This window comes from Artibeus jamaicensis, unplaced genomic scaffold, assembly GCF_021234435.1.
Source record: "Artibeus jamaicensis isolate MK-2021 breed Jamaican fruit bat unplaced genomic scaffold, CSHL_Jam_final contig_391, whole genome shotgun sequence".
In the NCBI taxonomy this organism is placed as follows: Eukaryota; Metazoa; Chordata; class Mammalia; order Chiroptera; family Phyllostomidae; genus Artibeus; species Artibeus jamaicensis.
In genome coordinates, this window is record NW_026521814.1 from 9,544,409 (window position 1) to 9,563,477 (window position 19,069).

Genomic DNA, 19,069 nt, shown 5'->3' on the forward strand with positions numbered 1-19,069 from the left:
GGGGGGAAAGGAACAGCCACCAGTGGAAAACTTATTTGAACAAATAGTAAAGGAGAATTTCCCCAATCTGGCAAAGGAAATAGACTTCCAGGAAATCCAGGAAGCTCAGAGAGTCCCAAAGAAGTTGGACCCAAGAAGAAACACACCAAGGCACATCATCATTACATTAGCCAAGATTAAAATGAAGGAGAGAATCCTAGAAGCAGCAAGAGATAAGGGGACAGTAATATAGTCAGAATTACTTAAGACAAGAATTTTTTGTATCATTACTTAACATATTATCAACACATCAAGAAACAGAAATAGATTTTATTGTTTGAAAGATGTTCTTTTTAGTAATAAATGACAAACTATAAAATCCACTGAGCATTCAGTATAACCAATTAAGTTACCCAAGTTTTTAAACAAATTGGACCAGTTGAATTAGGCAATTTTGTGAAAACTCAGCCCAACAATAGTTTCTATAGTCAGTACAAACACTCCAGCAGGAATCTATTAAGAATTTAAAACTATCATCTCTAATGGTAACTAAAATGTTATTTTGAAAAGAATTTCCCCAAATGGTAGCAATGTTATTGTCGAAATGCAGATAAGTTAGTAAAACAAATAATAAATAGGGTGATAAAGTACATAGGGCCTGCAGGGTTGTGCTGTGGGTTAGGTAGGTCTGTATTTGTGGAAAGAGGGCTGGATTTGGAACCAGAATCTTAGTCTGCTACTAGTAACCATCAAACCTGTCTGCTAACTCAGTGGTGTGATAGTGGGCAAATACTGAATCTTTCTGGGCATCACTTTCCTCAACTTCAAAATAATAATCTTTGAAAACATATATGAAATCAGTTGTCATTGTAAAACATTACAAATTTGTACTTTTCTGACATTCGACTAAGAAAAGTAGCATGTTTTATTGGAAAGTTTGAAGTTTTAAATAATCTGTAGAGACTCATATCCTATTCATTTCTTCAAACTTGTTTTTTTAAGATCATAAAAGTCTGTACAACATAATGTTTATTTTAATTTTAAATAACATTTTTCTTAATGCCAGGCATTCATTTTTACTATAGAAAAAAAATGAATGAAATAGAGAAAATTTAAACACTCATAGTCCTCCTGCGTGGTGTTAACTGTTATCACCTTTTAGAGTTATTTTTTACTAATCTTATATTGTGTATATTCTATATGTCTAAAACTAAACATTTACTGTAAATACTCTTTCATAACTTGCTTCTTAAAAAGTCAACTTTGTTGCGGTATAATGTACAAGCACTTAAATGCACTCATTTTAACTATATGGTTTGAGTTCTGCCAACTGTATAGAATCATGAGACCACCACTACAATTAAGATTTAGAATAGTTTTATATTCTAAATTTTCCAAAATGTTCTGCTGTGCCCTTTCCAGTCCATTTCCTCCTCAACCCCAGCCTTAGGCAATTGCTTTCTTTCATTATCAATTAAATTTATATTTTCTAGAGTCTCATATATATGGGACTATCTGATGTTTTTTGTCTGGATACTTTTGCTCAGCATATTATTTTGAAGATTTCATTTTATATTGTCACATATGTCTGCAGACTCACATACTCTTAAATGTTAAAATAATGGGTTGGTAATTTGTTTACATGAAAATAAAGTTCTATATAGCAAAATACAATACAATGTAAACCAATTAAAAAATCAAACAGCAAACAGGACATATTTGCAAAATATACTATAAGGGCTAATTTTCTCAGTATGTAAAGAGTTCTTCAGATCAGTAAGAAAAAGTGGTAACAACAGAAAATGAGCAAAGAATATCGTTCAATAGGAACAGAAGTGTAAATGGCTTTTCATTAGGGGAGGACAAAGCCCAATGTCACTGATAAGAGACATGTAAGTTAAAATTATAAGGTACATCATTTCAAATTCTGAAACGTCAAAAAGTTAGATAACGGGGTTGGCAGAAGTATAAAAGAGGCACTTTCATGTATTTCATATATTGCATGTTCTCCTTGAGCAATTCCATTTCTAAGAATTTATCCCAGATATATCCACATGTGCACAAAATGACAAATGTAACTATCCCCTATGTTATAAAATTACAGAAAAGTTATATCTTATTATAACCATTCTTTTTTTTAATAAACAATACAACAATCATTTGGAACACTTGATGTTAAAACTCCCCTTTGAAGTATCATTGTTTGGCCTTTCACAGACTCAAAGCCTTATAATTATTATTTTATTTTTAATTAGTCTCTTTTATAGTATAGCCAGAAGGACTCATTTTGCTGGCTATCTTATTCTCTTAACACCCCCCAGACAATCTTGTAAATACCTTCCTTTATAGTGACTACTGGAAGGTTTGTGCCTATCCTAAAATTCCTCTCCCCAAGACACGGAATCAACTCTCTCTGAGAACTTCCAGAACATTTGTAAAACAATGGGAGTAGCCTTAGAGGTTAAAATCTGGATTTGGGGGTTAGCAGGGACCCATTAGATGGAGTTGTGCTGCGCAGTCTTGCTGCTTCTTTTGGGCCATTTTTAGCAATTGCTGGGGGAAATATTTCTTTTTAAATACATCTTTTTGCATTGATTTTTTTAAAAATTGAAACCTCTTTTATATTCTCCGTATCTACTTAAAATTTTAATCCCAAATTCAAATTCTAATTATATTTTTTTCTTTTTATAACTCCTTTTTTCCTCATCTACTGTCATTTTGTAGTCACCATATTACTGCATATGATGTTTGTATTTCTTCCATAATTTACATATGTCATTTGTCCATTTTCCTTTTGGGGTGCTTATATTTTTCTTATTATTTAAAAGACCTCTTTATATATTAAGAATATTACCCTTTTCTTAGTTTTAAAAACCTTTAAATATATTTGATATGTTTATGCCTATCTTTTCCTTCTCAAGATTGTCAGTTTGTGAACTCACTCTTCATTATTTGGCTTTTTCCCTATGTATAACACTAAGTAAATTGTGCTGATGAAGAGGCCTAATAAAGCACACATTTCTATGATAACACGACTCAAGTAAATGTTCTCCCTAAGATAAGCCACTTTACTGACACCATACTGAGAGCTGATGGCCACCTCAACCAAAGATTACACTCTCAAGTCAAGGAGTAAACAAAGGAATCATAGATCAGCCACTTGCACAGACAGACATGTGGTGCTTCACAAGGCTGCCCAAAAGGAATTCTGATCTTCTAAAGCTGCTTTACCATCTGCTTATGTATTTTTGTAAGAGTAAGTCTATTACACTCTACCTAAAATTAATTGTCATCAAAGAAGAAGACTGAGTAGCACCAACAGATTATGGATATACTTTGGAGATATTGTGGATTCGGTTCTAGAACATCACAATAAAGCATACCTCAAAGATGCTGTGAGCTTGGTTGCAGACCACCACATCAAAGCAAAGCATTGCAATAAAGTGAGTCAGAATCTTTTTGTTGGTGGAGGGTCTTATCTCCAGTTTGTAAAATATGCAACCCTTGTGAAATGCAATAAAGCAACGCACAATAAAACAAAGTATGCCTGTATTTCTCATATGATGTCAATCTCCGAAAGACAGTGACTGACTGGATGTATCTAAACTACCTTAAAGTTAACTTGGCTAATGATATAGTAGTACTGGCTGTCCTTTAATAAAGCTTCTATTGTGACAGGACCTATCCTAACTGGTTACATTTATGGTGACTAATATTGCTTCTACACTGGAAATCCGAAGCAAGACTGCTCTTGCAAAGTTTGATAAGTATAACCTGTTAGTGTAGATTGTAGAAGGTATCTTCCTCACGTTTGAAGGAAATATTAGACCTAATTACCTTACAGGATTATTATGAGAGTTGGAAATAGTATCTAACCCAGTTTTGTATGTACACAGCAGATGCATAGTAAATGGCAGCTGCTTTTATTGGATGTTCTTTGTCATTTTTGCCACCATAAGCACCTTCAGTCCTCTGTTTATCTCTATTCAGCTCCACACATACCTGAAAAGAGATGTCTAGAAACTTGACTCATAGCCTAACATTTGATTCCTATCAGCTTTCTTTTTTCTTAGCAATAAGCATCTTTCCTGATAGTATTTTCTTAAATGTAGTAATTTTTCATTAATGGAAACTCATAGATGATGTATGCAAAGAAAGGTTGAACTCAGTTAATCAATGTTCCAAGGCTACCAGAGCAGAGAAGGCTAATAAGTTTCTTTTGCCCATCTCTACAGACACGCCGCCGCTGCTCTTCGAGGTCTCCTCCCTAGAGAATGCCTTTCAGATTGGAGGCCATCCTTGGCACTACATCATCACACCTAATAAGAAGAAACAGAAAGGAGTTTTCCATATTTGTGCCCTTAAAGACAATTCCTTGGTAAATCATAAGTGATCAGACCTTTTAGTAGCAAATTAGTGTCAGATTCTTTCTTTGCTACCTCTCTAATAGGTTCACGTTCCTAAGGGTTAATTTTTTGTTTGTACTGATTTGTGATTAATGTATAGTAGAAAAGAGAACAAGAATGTAGCAAAGGCTTGTGTTACCTAGAATTTAAACATTAACATTTGAACATTTTTAGGGCACCAGAGATTACTTAGGGTTTTTTTTCCTTACCAACCTTCTAGCAAGCAGTTCCCTGCAAAACATCTCTGAAGCTTCCATGGTGGGAATCGTTGATGAAATATGTTCAGGCTGCCTCTGAAATTGCTGGTGGAATGTGTTGGTGGTTCTGCTTTTTCATGGTTTGTTGCTATTTGCTTTCCAGAACAGAACCAAATAGAACTCTGATGTTCAGAATGTAAGCCATGAAACACTTTGTACTTTCAAGGCTGTTCTTAAATTATTTATGGCAAAATAGAAATAAATGGTACATGGTAAGACAACAGAAATTTCTACCCATTAAATCTATTTTTCTTCATTTAAAAAGTTATTTAGGCATTGATTTATCATTTAATAAACATTATTTAGGATCCACTGTGTGCCAGACATGACTGGGATACATTTCCTCCCCTCAGACTGCTTACACTCAAAAGAAAGCAAATATGTAGATAAATTATGAATAGCTGCTGTCTGTTAAGTACAGTGATTCAGGTCAGTGCAAAAGAGTGAGTGCACAGAGGAGGGGGTTCCATCTTATTTCGTATTGCTGATTTAGTTTTGTTTATTTCTGGAACCTCTTGATGTATCAAATGAACTTACTTTTCTGAGGCAGACTCAGCTTATTCCACACCCATCTCCTCCAGGATCTTCCTCAGTCCCTGTTGGACCCAACAGATTTTAAAGTCATGAGTCACCATTTACCATGCTGAAGATCAGCCCAGTCTTGGGTTCATTTCTCTATTTCCCTTGATGTCATGGCCACCAGGGGGCACTCTGTATAGTGTCTTCTAGTTTTGTTTTTGTAAGAGCATTGTTCCCTTCTGATTTTTCATTTACATCTCACATATGGCAGCTCCTGGTTGGCCCAGCCCAGAGATACATTCTTCCACAATAGACTCTTGAAGGGCACTTTCCTGCCATGACGAGTCTGGTTTGATTGCTCACCTCCCAGCCATGAGGACCCCCTTCAGCCAACAGGACCTTGATCTCATTTCTTACTTAACTCTTCCTTCCAGTCAAACCTTACACAGTTCACACAGTTCACATTCTGGATATTTAGTACATATTCTTATATAAGAACTGATAATATTGTTTCGTGTGTGTGTGTATAAAATGGCCTTCAAAGTTCATATCAAGCGTGCCTATCAAGCGCTCCTTCTGAAATAACTGATTATGATCATAACATTTAGTCAAATCTGTATTTCAGCAAATTCATAGAAAATGCCAAATCCAGGGGGAGTTAAAATCCTTGTCCCAGACAGCTTTATTGCAGTGCTGTAGTGATGTATAAGCCCATTACCTCTCCACCTGTCAGTGGGGAGAGTAGATAACCACAAAACACACGCATCCAAACTGAAGAATCCAGAAAATGTTTCATGGCCTTCTATTTAATTGAACTTTAAAATCTACCATTCAAATAAGTAATAAAAATTACAGTAAGTTGGTGATAATGCTGCTCAATGTTTAACACAGAGGGGCGATGTTTCTTTTGTGTTACGGAAGACACTGCAATAAAGAGAATGGTCTCCTAAAGAAAGACAGGTATACTATGTACATGTTTTACAGTAGAGGAGTGTCTGAAGCCAGTGCCCTCAAGGGCACATTCATTTTAGTGGTGGCAACCAAGATGTTTAATTTTGTTGATTTTCTTGTAAAATGTAATGATACCATTATTCCTATTAGGATATTTATTAGATCCTGGAAAATTAGAACTCATTCTCTAATTTGGTACATAAAGTATGTTAAATTCCATTTTTTAAAAAGCATGGCATAGGAAGTGCCTGTGCTGGATCCCCAGCCTGCTCCTGCAGGCTGCTGCACTCTGTACATTTCCGTTTGATTCTGGCTGCTGCTCATGTTTCTGTACACACATGCTCTGTGGAGTTACACTCACGTGCTTTCAATTTTGCTGACTATTCTTTCTAGCCATTTTCTGCTCATCATTTAAGGCTCTATTTAAGCCTTTTTCCTTCCTGAGATTCTGCTTGCCTGGATGGAGGCTTGACAGTGTCCTGTGTGTGGCTCGGTCACTTTGTTTCCCACACTGCCTCATTACTGTCTGTTCATTTTATCTTCCCTCTCGATTATGAGCTTCTTGATGGCAACGATTATGTTACAGCCATGTCAAGTACAAACGCCCAGTGTAATACCTAAAACATAGTGTGCTTTTAGTATATGCCAATGGAATGAGTACATTTGTATTTCAAAACCTGTTGTGAGTATCAAATAGAAAAGATGGTATCATTTCATTTTAAATTGGAGAAATTAAATAATTTGGAGGGCTTGCGTAAAGCAGTGAAGTTTATGTATTCCTAGTACTCCGGTATGTAAGGTAAAACATTCATGTACATATGTGATTGCATATCATGCAGTCTGTACCTTTATTTCAGTGTCTAAATATATTACTGTGAAATAAATCTCTGTACTTAAAGGCTAAGCAGTATTGGACCATTTCCTCAGCATTAGAGTTTAATATCTGACTTATCCAAGGAGATCATATGACCTGTGTCTGAGATTTTGGGTTTATTTTCACATTACCCACTCCTCTGAGTGACAGTTTGCTTGGGATGGGGTGGTGAGGAAGGTGTAGGGGTTGCATGAGCATAGTAATCAGGGCAGAGTTACACAATGGATGTCCATGGACTTTGGAGTCATATCTGCTGTTTAACAGGTACAAAACATTGGACAAATGATTCATACTTTATGTCTTCTCATCCATAAAATGTAGATAACAATATATACTTTGAATGTTAACATCAAATGATATAATGACTGTAAAGCATCTAAGGCAGGGCCTGATAAAAGTTAGGTGTGTTTGAGATGTGGTAACTAGGTTATCATTTGTGAGGTATAATGTATGGTATAGGGTAAGTCTTTGAAATTTCTGAACTTAAATGTTCTAGATTTCTCAAGTTTGAGCGTCCTGATTCAGCCCTCATACACACCCCACTTCAACTGGTTAATATTTTCCCTTCCCTGTCACTGACTGATCTGTAACTGCTGATAGAATTGAAAAAAAATTATTTTCTTTTAATCTCTGTTTTCAATATTTTACCCCAACTTCAGGCAAAAAATGGGATCCAAGAAATGAATTGTTGTTCCCTAGAATCTGACTGGATCTATTTTCATCCCGATGCTTCTGGTAGAATAATACATGTTGGCCCAAATCAGGTCAAGTGAGTATTTTCATTAGTTGTTTTAAAATTAAAAGCAGCTTTTGGTAGCATTTATTGGCATCTTAATTTTTTTCCAGCTAACTTTTGAACCAAGTATGGAAGTAATTAGCTGCTTATAGGGTGCTTTCTCAGAGACTAACATCTAGAAAACCTAACTTTATTTATTTTAGCCTCATCATTACTGCTTGTAAATATTACATTCGAATATGTTCTTTGATGGAGATATATAAGTGAAAGAAGATGACAGATTGGCTCATCCTTATTGGGTCTTAGTTCTCCAGGATTAATGAGAACAAAAATGATTTGTCCTTGTTCTTCTTTTAAAAAAATTTTAAAAAATCTATTTTTAGAGAGGGGAAAGGAGGAAGAAAGACAGGGAGAGAAACATCAATGTGTGGTTGCCTCTCACATGCCCCCTACTGGGGACCCGGCCTGCAATCCAGGCATGTGCCCTGACTGGGAATCAAACCAGCGACACTTTGGTTTGCAGGCCAGCACTCAGTCCACTAAGCCACACCAGCCAGGGCATAATTTGTCTTTGTTCTGAATGACAGCCTTACCACAGAAGTAGCGATTGTTTGTCATAAACCTTGTTTTGCTTTGTTTACCCCCATCTTCCAAGAGGTAGCCTCTCTCCTCCTCAGAAGCACTCTTCACTTGACTTCTCTGACACCACGGTTTTCCTTTCTCTGGGATTTTTCTTCGTGTACTTTCATGTTCTCCTACTTTAATGTCAGATGTCCTCAGAACTTGGACCCTCTCCCCTTGTCACTTTTTTCCCTCCAGGATTCTGTATTCTCCTGGCTTCAAAGATCAGAAAATTTCAAATTTTTTATCCCAGCCCAAACCTCTCCCCTAAGATAATGTTAGAAATTTGGAATCATTCTTGGCGCTTTCTTGCCTTCTTGTCTTTCATCAGTGTTCATATACTTAAACAGTCACGTGCATATTTTCTCTCTCTCTGTCACAAACACACACATACCATATATATCCTGTCAGTGCCATTTATTTTGTTATTAAATATTTCTTAAATCTGCCCCTTTCTGCCCTTAGCCACTCTCCCATCTCATTCAGATTATTGTCATCACTAGCCTGGACTGTAGTAATTTAATAGTGTACTCCAAAAAATTCACTTTTGCATTCTCTAAGTCTATTTTTTTTCTCAGAAGCTAAGAGTGATTTTTACAAATGTTTACAAACACAAAAAACTAACCACGTGAATTCTGCTGTAACCTTTTCATGACTTCTTACTGCTCTTGGCATGGTCTGGAAGACCCTCCCTTCAATGCATTCTACTTCAGTCATGCTCTCTGTTCAAAAAGCAGAGGACCCGTTCCCTCTGTTAGGAGTCTTTTTCCCTCAGCTACTCTCCTACCTAATTTCTATTCATATTTAATGCCCCAGCTTAAATATCCCTTTTTCAGAGTCCTTTCCCAATATCCTTATTAGATTAGCTCCCCTGTCATATTTTTATTGCACCCACTATGTAGTCTTCCTCTGTAGCACTTACAGCAATTTCAGTTAATTATTTGTGTGAATATCTGTTTAAATATCTAGCTTTGGAAGAATGAGCTCCATAAGCGAAAGAGTCTGGTTTTCTGATGCCTATAATCCCAGCACTGAGCACAGTGCTTAGCAAGACTAGGTGCTCAGTAAGTGTCTGTTGAATGAGAAGGGCAGTGTTTGCCTTCATTATTCCTTCTGCTTTCGGTTAACTAGTCTATTCTGGATTGAGTATGAGGAGGGCAACTGGACTTAATGAAATTATGAACTTTTATTAAAAGTCTTAAAAACTGTGGTTCAGCTTTAGTAAACCTCACTTTTAATGTTTGTTGCCACCCATCTTTTAACATTAGTTTTCATTTAAGAAAATGAAGCCCACAAAGACTGTGTGCCCTTTTGCCAGGTTTTAAAAGATAGGCATTTTAAAATACTGTTACTGAGAATTCAGTAATTTTAAATGAATCTGATTTCTTCATTTTTGGAAAACTCTAAGGCCTCTGGCTCTTCCTGGCCACAGTAGCTGCTACTCCCTGCTGTTCTCTTTGCCGGCATTTGAGACTTTAAACTTTGAGAACATTGTGCTTTTGAAGCTTGTTAGTGCTATGAACAGATTTGTGTGGGCAGTGAACAAATTATTTTTTCTTGATCCAGGGTGACCATTTGCACTCAGAAAACCCAAATCTGTAAATACAACCCTAAGAAAAAAGAGAAGTATTAAGTCAGTTGCAGTTTTTAAACATTATTCATGAAAACTGTTAGGTTAGGCTTAGTTGCTAATCCAGTCTGTTTTATAGTTAACTCCAAGCATTGTTCATTGATATCTCATTCTGTCTTCAGAAATAAAAATGCAAATATTTACAGGCATACCTCAGAGATATTGTGTGTTTGGTTCCAGACCACAGCAATAACACAAGTATTGCAATAAAGCCAGCCTTAATGTTTTTGCTGGTCTTGCCTTCAGTTTGTAAGAAGTGCAACATCTGTGAAGCACAAGAAAGCGAAGAGCAATAAAACGAGGTATGCCTGTACTGTAATGCCACTGTAAAAGCTGAAACATTAAAGACATGTTGCAGGATGGCACAGATGAGGTTATTTAAAAGTTACTTTCATTAAGTCGGTTTGGAAGGTCTCTTAAGTCTGAGCACACTACTTCATTACCTACCTCAGTAGCATTTGTGGTCACAGATTCTACATTTTCCTGTTTAACAAAATCTCTGAATTTGAAAGAATGTATAGACATCCAAGCGATTAGACATTAATATTTCAGACCAATGAAAAGGAGGAGAGGTAACTCAGTGTTGTTACTATAATTTTCACTTGTTAAATTTCATTTCAGTAGTTCAACTTTGGCGTTTTGATGGTTCATTGAAATCTTAGGTTCTTAGAATCCCTTTTTTTTTTTTTCCCTTTTCAGAGTTTTAAAGCTAAAAGAAGTAGAAAATAGTAGTGCCCAGCATCAGATCTCTGAAGATTTTGTCATTTTGGCTAACAGAGAGAACAAAGTAAGGAGTACTATAAAATCCTTTGTTTATCACTGTCTTTTTAAATAAGAATATGATAGTGCAAATGTGTTTGCCTTCTAGTGTGGTTGAAAAGAACAGCATAATTCTATAAAAGTCTGTTCATTTTGTCTACATGGGTAGCTGGTCTTAACTCCATGTACATAGATTTGAAGAAGAGTTGAGTATATTGAGTTTATGTTTTTCTTATTTCTATTTTTTTTCTGGGTTTCTCTTTAAATTTTTATTGATGAATTATCAACGGTTGGGTTTAATTGCACAAACTTAGAGTAACTGGGGGAAGATATAAATCTTTAAAAATCACATACTATGCTTCAACTCCAGATAGTCTTTTTTCTTTAGTACATAAATTAAGAATATGAAGAAAATCATGCAAAAGGAAATTTCCAAAGCATATTCACTCTATTTGCAGTACTATACTAACACAGAATCAGAAGGGCAAATAAAGTAGCAAATCTGTAAACTTTGTGTTTATTTTTTGCCTACCTTAGTATTTCATTCATTAAAAACTTTACTGTTTTTTACTAATTGGAAGATTAGTAATCTGATTCAGAATTTTATCAGTTGAGAAAAGAATTGTGGATATTGGAGAAGGGTTGGTTAATTTTGCCAAAATTTGTTAATATAATTTGGCAATTGACTGCATGTTATAGGACTTGTCACATCTTTTTATTTCTTTCCATATGCTAGAATGAAAACTCACACACTGTTACTGCTTCTGGACGGGTGGTAAAAAAGAAATTTAACCTTCTGGATGACGACCCAGAACAAGAGGTATTACTTTAGCCAGAGATAACAAATCGAAGTAGTGTGCACTTGCCCTGTGGTTTTTAAATTGTGCTTCCCAGACTCTAAGGTAGAGGTTGGGAGTAAGCTCCACACAGGCTTGCTGGGCGGGATTGTGCGTACTATTCCAACCAGTGCGTCCCCAGTATCTTCTCTTTTCAGATTGAAATTATTCATAAGATTTTATTTGCAGAAAAGTTCATAGGACTGAAATAATTTGAAAATACCATTAAATTATTGATTTGTTTTGTTAATGTGCACACTTTCTAGGGATATCTCTTAATAGAAAATTCTTGAGTTATATCCTGATGACTTTACGGCTTTTGCCTTATTTTTTACCTACTAGACATGGATATGTTTGGTAATGTCCAGGGGCCATGGAAGAAGGGTATTAAGTATAGTAAAGCAGTCCGGCCTCTGGCCTCACTCAGCACTGCTAGTCACTGAGCTAATTCATTTTTATACTTTTATTTTAAAAAGGCATTGGAAGGGCTTTTGAAATCAGCTCACAGTTATCATGCTTCAGATATATAATCATTATATACATACTAAATCCATTTAGACCATAAAACTATATTGTTTGTGTGACTCTTTCCAGGTAGAAATATTAGAGTAGTCTTCTAAGGATAGTTTTAAAAAACTTTTTTTAAGTATATTTTATTGATTACATTGTTACAGTTGTCCCATTTCTTTTCTCTTCTTTCTCCCCCTCTGCCTGGCACTCCGCTCCTTCCAGCATTACCTCTGCCCTTAGTTCATGTTCATGGGTCATACATATAAATTCTTTGGCTTCTCCATTTCCCATACTATTTGTAGCCTCCCCCTGTCTATTTTGTACCTACCAGTTATGCTTCTTATTCCCTGTACCTTCCCCCCATCCTCTCTGCTTCCCCTCCCTGCTGATAAGCTTCCACATGATTTCCGTTTCTGTGATTTTGTTCCTATTCGAGTTGTTTGTTTAGTGTTTTTATTTTTTTTTAGGTTCAGTTGTTGATAGTTATGAGTATGTTGTCATTTTACTATTAATATTTTTTATCTTCTTTTTCTTCGATAAGTCTCTTTAACATTTCATATAATAAGGGCTTGGTGATGATGAACTTTAACTTGACCTTATCTGGGAAGGACTTTATCTGCCCTTCCATTCTAAATGATAACTTTGCTGGACAGAGTAATCTTGGATATAGGTCTTTACCTTTCTTGACTTGGAATACTTCTTCCCAGCCCCTTCTTGCCTGTAAGGTCTCTTTTGATAAATCAGCTGACAGTCTGATGGGAACTCCTTTGTAGGTAATCTTTCCTTTTACAGAAAGTCTTGAAAATCCCGAAACTGGTGTTTTAGGCACAAAAGTAGAGACACATTTCTCCTTATATTCTCACCCATTCATTCTTTTTCTACATATATTCACAAGTAACAATATAGTTAGACGACAAATGCAGAGATAATCTAACTGAATAACTGGATTTGTCCCTCTTTTCCTCTGTCTTACCGTCTATTCCCCCAAGACTTTCAAAATTGTGGACTATGAAGATGAATTGGATTTGCTTTCTGTGGTAGCTGTTACCCAAATAGATGCCGAAGGAAAAGCTCACCTAGATTTCCATTGTAATGAATATGGAACTTTACTGAAAAGCATTCCACTAGTGGAGTCTTGGGATGTGGTGAGTAGAGTTCATGGAATACAAAGTGGTAAGAGTTCTCTTTATAGGTGGCATTTATTAAAACAGATGTACTCTGTTTGTGTCAGTCCAAGCTCACCTGGAACAATGGCCACCTGGAAGAGGTTATTGGACTACACTCTGGACAAAATGATTGTCCAGATTGTATTTCGTAAGACTTCCTTCTCTTGGGACTAGAGGATGTTGCCTTACCAGTGGCCTTAAAGATAAAGCCTTATGGTTTTTTTCCTGAGACATGCTGTTTATTTCCTTTCCATAGTGTTTGTTTTCTCTCACATTTCCTTACCATGGTCTTTCGTTTCTCTCACATTTTAAAAGTTTGGTAACATTAAAAAAAAAAAGGTTTGCTTATTGTATTGCATCCCCACAGTTATTTAATAGAGGTCATATCTCAGTATGTAGGGTTTCCAGGCAGTCTTGGAAGCATTGGTCTACTCTTCTGAGTATTATAGAATATAAGAGTTGTTAGGAATAGTAGACATTATTCTATCCAATTCTTGTTTTATTAATGGAAAACCTGAGGAGTTTAGCAATGTGCCCACAGTCACATGGTAAAACAGTTGCAGGGTTGGCAATAAAATCTGGGTGTTCAGACTCCTAAGTCTGGGGCTCTTTTCATTCTCAGCATTTTGTGCCATGCTTTTCTCATAAGTGACCTGCATATCCACAAGTAATGAAAAATAAACCATTTCTGGCAACTATTTTGCCCCCCGGTGTATATTTGAAGATCCCTAATATGGGTACTGTGATGTTTTAGTGTTATGGGAGTGAATATGGTTATATGAAGAGCCTCCGTTTGACTGTGTTTTCATTGCAGACGTACAGCCATGAAGTTTATTTCGACAGAGACTTGGTGTTGCACATAGAGCAGAAACCCAGCAGGGTCTTCAGCTGCTATGTTTACCAGATGGTCTGTGACCCTGGGGAAGAAGAAGAAACCACAAACAGAAGTTGAAAAAAAGAGTGAGATCACTTTAAATTTTGAGATGTAACGTATGAGGCTTTCAGCCAGGCACCCCAGCAACTGTGTCCAGTCCTCTTTTTTATTACCCACATATCAAGTTCTCCAGCATTTTCCAGAAAAGATCTTGTAATTACTTTAGATGACTGTGACTTCTTTTGTAAACTTGCCATACAAGAGTGGTGAGAACTTCATCTTATATAAAGGATTTTTAGAATGCTCTCCCAAGAAACCTAGCATTTTAGAGCTTTTAGGTAGGTGGTGATGTAAATGTAAAATGTATTTCAATTAGGTGTTTAATATGACTCTTAAAGGGTAGTGTGAAATTGTGATTGCTAAGACTAAGAAGGAAAGACAAAAAGAAAGATAAAAAGATAAAGAAAGAAATTCTGTGTCCTCTATACCAAACTTTGTTTAAGGATGAGAAATGAGATCTGGAATGTGAAAGCATACTTTTGAACCAAAAATGCATCATTGCAGTTTTTTAAAAAATCTTATATATGTGTCTATGTTTTATATTTGTACAGATTATTTTTCCTTCCATGGTTTTATTCTCTTGGCCTGATTTTCCTTAGATTATTTGTGTTTCCATCATAGACTAATGTAAAAGGTTCCAAGCAAACTTTAAGTGAAATTTTTTCCAATATGTAGCTTATTTAGCTATTGATTATTAAAAATATTATACTCATTTAACCATTTTGTTTATTTGGTGTATCTTCCAACTGTATTTAGGCAATCTTATTGTACACCTGTAAAATAAGATAAAGGTACTCTGGATTGCACCAGTCTTGCTCCTGTAGAAGAGCAGGTAGTTCAGAAGTAGTTTGGGAGCTGACTACTTAGCTAGAAAAAAACTGTTGGCTTTAACATATTTGTGAAATGAGTATTTTTTCTCCTTTGTTAGAATTGATCCAAATATGATCCTTGAACTCAGATAATCCTTCTTCAGAATGTTAAATAAAAGCAACCTAAGTAAAAGGAGAAAATATTTCTTGATGCTTTCTGCTTGAGAAATCCTGTTGCTCGCAACACACATGTTCAGTACATTCCACTGAGTCAGCCTTACACTGGTGAAAATACAAGGGGAGAAAACAGCAGTGAGAAAGTCATTGCTCATTTGAATTTAAAGGTAAAAGGGATTTTAGCTTCGATGATTTACATTAAAATCCTTCCATTTTTCCTTCAGCTTTGGTTTGATCTCAAGTTAAGAATCATGTAAATTCTGCCCTTGAAGTTTGCAGGTAAATTTTAAGCTTATTAGAACCAACAGGGCTGAGGAGAGAATAGGTATTAGCTATTCTAGAAGTCAGGAAATTAGCAGACTCCATAAATGTGAAAGAAATAAAAGGAACAAGCCTAAAGCCATCTTTTGTGCAACAATAAAGGAGATTTGTAACATTTTAGAATAAGAGAAAACATTTATATGTGGCTAAAAATTTAATCTGTGTATTATAACCAGTGATTACTTCATCTGCAAGATGATATCTTCATATATTGAATTTGAATATTTTTATAGCCACTAATTGAAAAATTCATTCTAGTTTTATGCATATTTAATAATACTATTCAATATTCGAAGCTTTCAGAGCATTTTAGAGACATGATGTGATTACAAAGCAGTTGAATAGTTTCAATGTGCTAGATAAAACCCCAAACTTCCAATTAGACACTAAGTAAATGGTCCTGCCCAATTAATTTAAATCTTGAAAAAGAGGGAATAGATTAAAAATAGCAGAGAAAAGAAAGAAAGCAGTGTTTCAAAGCAGATATATAAAGCCTACTCTTTGTTTCCATGAATGTTTCAGGAAAGGATGTCCTAAGACTGGAATCCAGTAAGATTTTTTCAAAAAGAGGTTTATTGAGTTTCTTCTTGTCCTTTAAGTTATTTCCTTCTTTTGATGAAATGCTAGAAAGGAAGTCATCTACTCAGAAAGGCATCTGAGAACCAAGATTCCAGTCTTCTTTGTTCATGAGGGGTATGTGGGTGTGTGCTTCTAGACTAATGTCTCACCACTGCCAAAATCAAAGCAGACTAGGATCTAAATGCCACATGGGCCAGGTGGGAAAAGTGCATAGCGTGAAAACAGTAGGGAATTGTGGGCCATGTAACAAACAGGAGGACTGTGCCCCTGTTGAAAGGACAAGGACAACTGCTACTACTTAGTTTCAGGAATTTGCAATGTTACATGGGAATGTGGGCTGCATGAGGGTTAACAGGATGGTTGATGAAAAGATGGCAAACAATACAGAAGATAGCAAAGAATATGGGAAATTTATAGATAACACACATACCAGGAGATAGTATAATGGTTCCCAGAAAAGAAGCTCCTCATCTTCCCCCAGTGGTAGACAGCTGCTCATTCTGTCACCTGCCAGGCCTGAGACTGTCCTTGTGGGGATGGAGGGCAGTTGTGGTTTAGAGCCTCCCACCCCACTTTAACCCTCCTCTATCTGACTGTGTTAGAGGCCTTCCCTGTGTGCCACCTACGTAACAGGTGCTAGCGCCAGGTGTACAACATTATGGGGTGACATTTCTGAGTGTTTAATGCAAGACTAGGTGAAGCAGAGTAGCTTCCTTCAGCAGGTCTAAATGGTAAGCTTTAAGAGGTGTATTTCTTCATTTTGCTTCTTGATCTAAGATTCTGTATTCTCGCCATATCAATGCAGCATGATTATTCTTTGATTTTCTAAGGCATTTCTCATAACACTGGGAGAAAACAAAAGATATCACAGTTACTATTTGAACTACCTAGTGAGGTGATATTGTTGTACTTAACAAATTAAGGTGCTCCACATTCTTCCACCAATTGAATGTTTTGTGTCTTGTACATACTATTTTTTAAATGGTAGGTTATATTTATTGAGTGCTTTCTACCTACCAGTCATTGTGATACAAGTGAAATGAATTGTTTCAACATTCAACATGACAGTATGAAGTGTGAAATACGTTATACAGATGAAGAAAGTGAGGATCACAGAGTTAATTCGCCTGGGTCCCACAACCAATAAGTGCAGAGATGGGAAACATCCAGATTTGTTTGACAGAAATTCATGCCAAATTTCCTCCAAAACTCCCAAAGAGCAAAGGATGTTATTTTACCCCATATATAGCGTACTGACAATTACAATGTTGGATACATAGGAAAATGTTTAATAAGTGGTTTTTAAATGATGATTGAATGGGATAAACAATGATAGCCAAATTTGGGACAAAGTCTGGTTGAATATAGTTGGCTGATCTGTATGTCACATATGGAGACATAGGAGACGATTCTTCATTCAATGGTGAGAAATAATTTTTTATTATTTATTTATTTTTAGAGAGAGGGGAAGGGAAGAAAGAGAGAGAAAGAAACACCAATGTGTGGTTGCCTCTGCTGCGCCCCCCACTGGGGACCTGGCCCACAACCCAGGCATGTGCCCTGACTGGGAATCAAACCGGTGGCCCTTTGGTTCACAGCCCACACTCAATCTATTGAGCTACACCAGCCAGGGCAGAATTAATTTTTAAAAAATGTACAAAAAGTGTACTCTCATCCTATTTATGGTGTTAATAAACATAGTATTAGTAATTACTTTTAGTATAACTTGGCTTTCTTTTCAATAATATTTATATATTTTAACTTTTTTAACCATATTTACATATATCATCTATATTTTAGAATTTCAGGAAAATTTCAGGGGCTGATTTTTGGTTCCTTTGTTGCTGTAGAATCTCTATCTTATAGAAAAAATAATTTATTTTGGGCAAAGGCTATATTATAGAAAGAGAAGACCAACTAAGGTTTCCCCATCATTTCATTATCAAACTTTTCAAAGATATTGTTATTAGTTGACAGAATTTTATGATAAATACCCAAATACCAACCACATGGATTCTACATTTCACTCTACATTGTTTTTTTAATTTATCTATTAATGTTACTTTTATAATTCATTTCAAAATCAATTGCAGGCATTGGTATTCTCCTTAATACTTCAACATGCGTATCATTATATAGTTTAATACTATTCAGTTTTTAAACTTTTCGATGTCCACTTACATGCAATGAAGGGCACAAATGTTAATCATAAATTTGCTGAGTTGTTGCAAGTGCACCCACCTGTGTAACCTAAACCCTTTACAAAACTCAGAACATTATAGTCACCCCAGGAAGTCTCCTCATGCCCCTTTGCAGTCAAGCCGGCTCTACCCATCAGGTGGAACTACTGTTCTGATTCTGTTACCTCACAGATTAAATTTGCTTATTCTCAAACTTTATATAAATGATACCATACAAAGCATAATGATTCTTTCAATCGGCATGTTTTTGAGAATACTTCATGTTGTATTCATCCATGGTTCATTCCTTTATCGCCGAGTATTCTTTGTATGAATGTGTCACAGTTTTGTGCGCGGTTTTTTGTTTTTCTGTTGATGGACACCTGGGCTGTTTCTACTTTTAAAAAACCCTATTATGAATAAAGCTGCTGTGAATATTCTATCATATGTCTTTATTCCTCAGAGGTAAACATCTAAGGATGAAGTTGTTGGGTCCTAGAGGAGGAATATGTTAAGTGTCATAAACTGCCAGACTTTTTTTCCAACAGTCTTCCAGTGCTCCATATTTTCTCCAGCTTTTATGGTTTTTTAATCTTTTTTATCTTAGTGTTTATGGTGGGTGTGTAATCTTTTCGCTGATGCTCAGGTTGTTTCTACTTGTGCCTAGCAGTCCTGCCCTTGGGTTTACCACTTTACCTCTGTGACACCAGCCCCCATCAGGAACTAATGGAAACATTTCTGTGTGTGTGGTAATAGTTAAGATAACTCAAAACTCCACTTGAATTGTTCTTTTTCAAACATGCAATACATTGCTCAGCAAGTCCT

The 19,069-nt window shown here is 35.9% G+C and overlaps 2 protein-coding genes across 9 annotated transcripts in view; one reads left to right on the forward strand and one right to left on the reverse strand.

The window, feature by feature from the left end:
• METTL8 (methyltransferase 8, methylcytidine) overlaps positions 1 to 5,200 on the reverse strand; it is a 103,190-nt gene extending 97,990 nt beyond the window's left edge. Inside the window, exon 1 of the mRNA XM_053665078.1 lies at positions 5,180 to 5,200. The gene's annotated coding sequence lies outside the window, so the exon portion shown is untranslated. The remainder of the gene's footprint in view (positions 1 to 5,179) is intronic.
• The window catches only part of DCAF17 (DDB1 and CUL4 associated factor 17), a 32,466-nt gene extending 13,783 nt beyond the window's left edge, over positions 1 to 18,683 (forward strand). For 7 of the 8 annotated variants that reach the window (XM_053665069.1, XM_037139524.2, XM_053665072.1 and 4 more), the window contains 6 exons: positions 4,215 to 4,357; positions 7,646 to 7,755; positions 10,673 to 10,760; positions 11,469 to 11,552; positions 13,068 to 13,223; positions 14,059 to 18,683. In XM_053665069.1, the coding sequence (XP_053521044.1) occupies positions 4,215 to 4,357; positions 7,646 to 7,755; positions 10,673 to 10,760; positions 11,469 to 11,552; positions 13,068 to 13,223; positions 14,059 to 14,196 (719 nt within the window). In that variant the 3' untranslated portion in view covers positions 14,197 to 18,683. The other variant, XM_053665068.1, reaches the window with a different exon arrangement.
• The last annotated feature ends 386 nt before the right edge of the window (positions 18,684 to 19,069 follow it).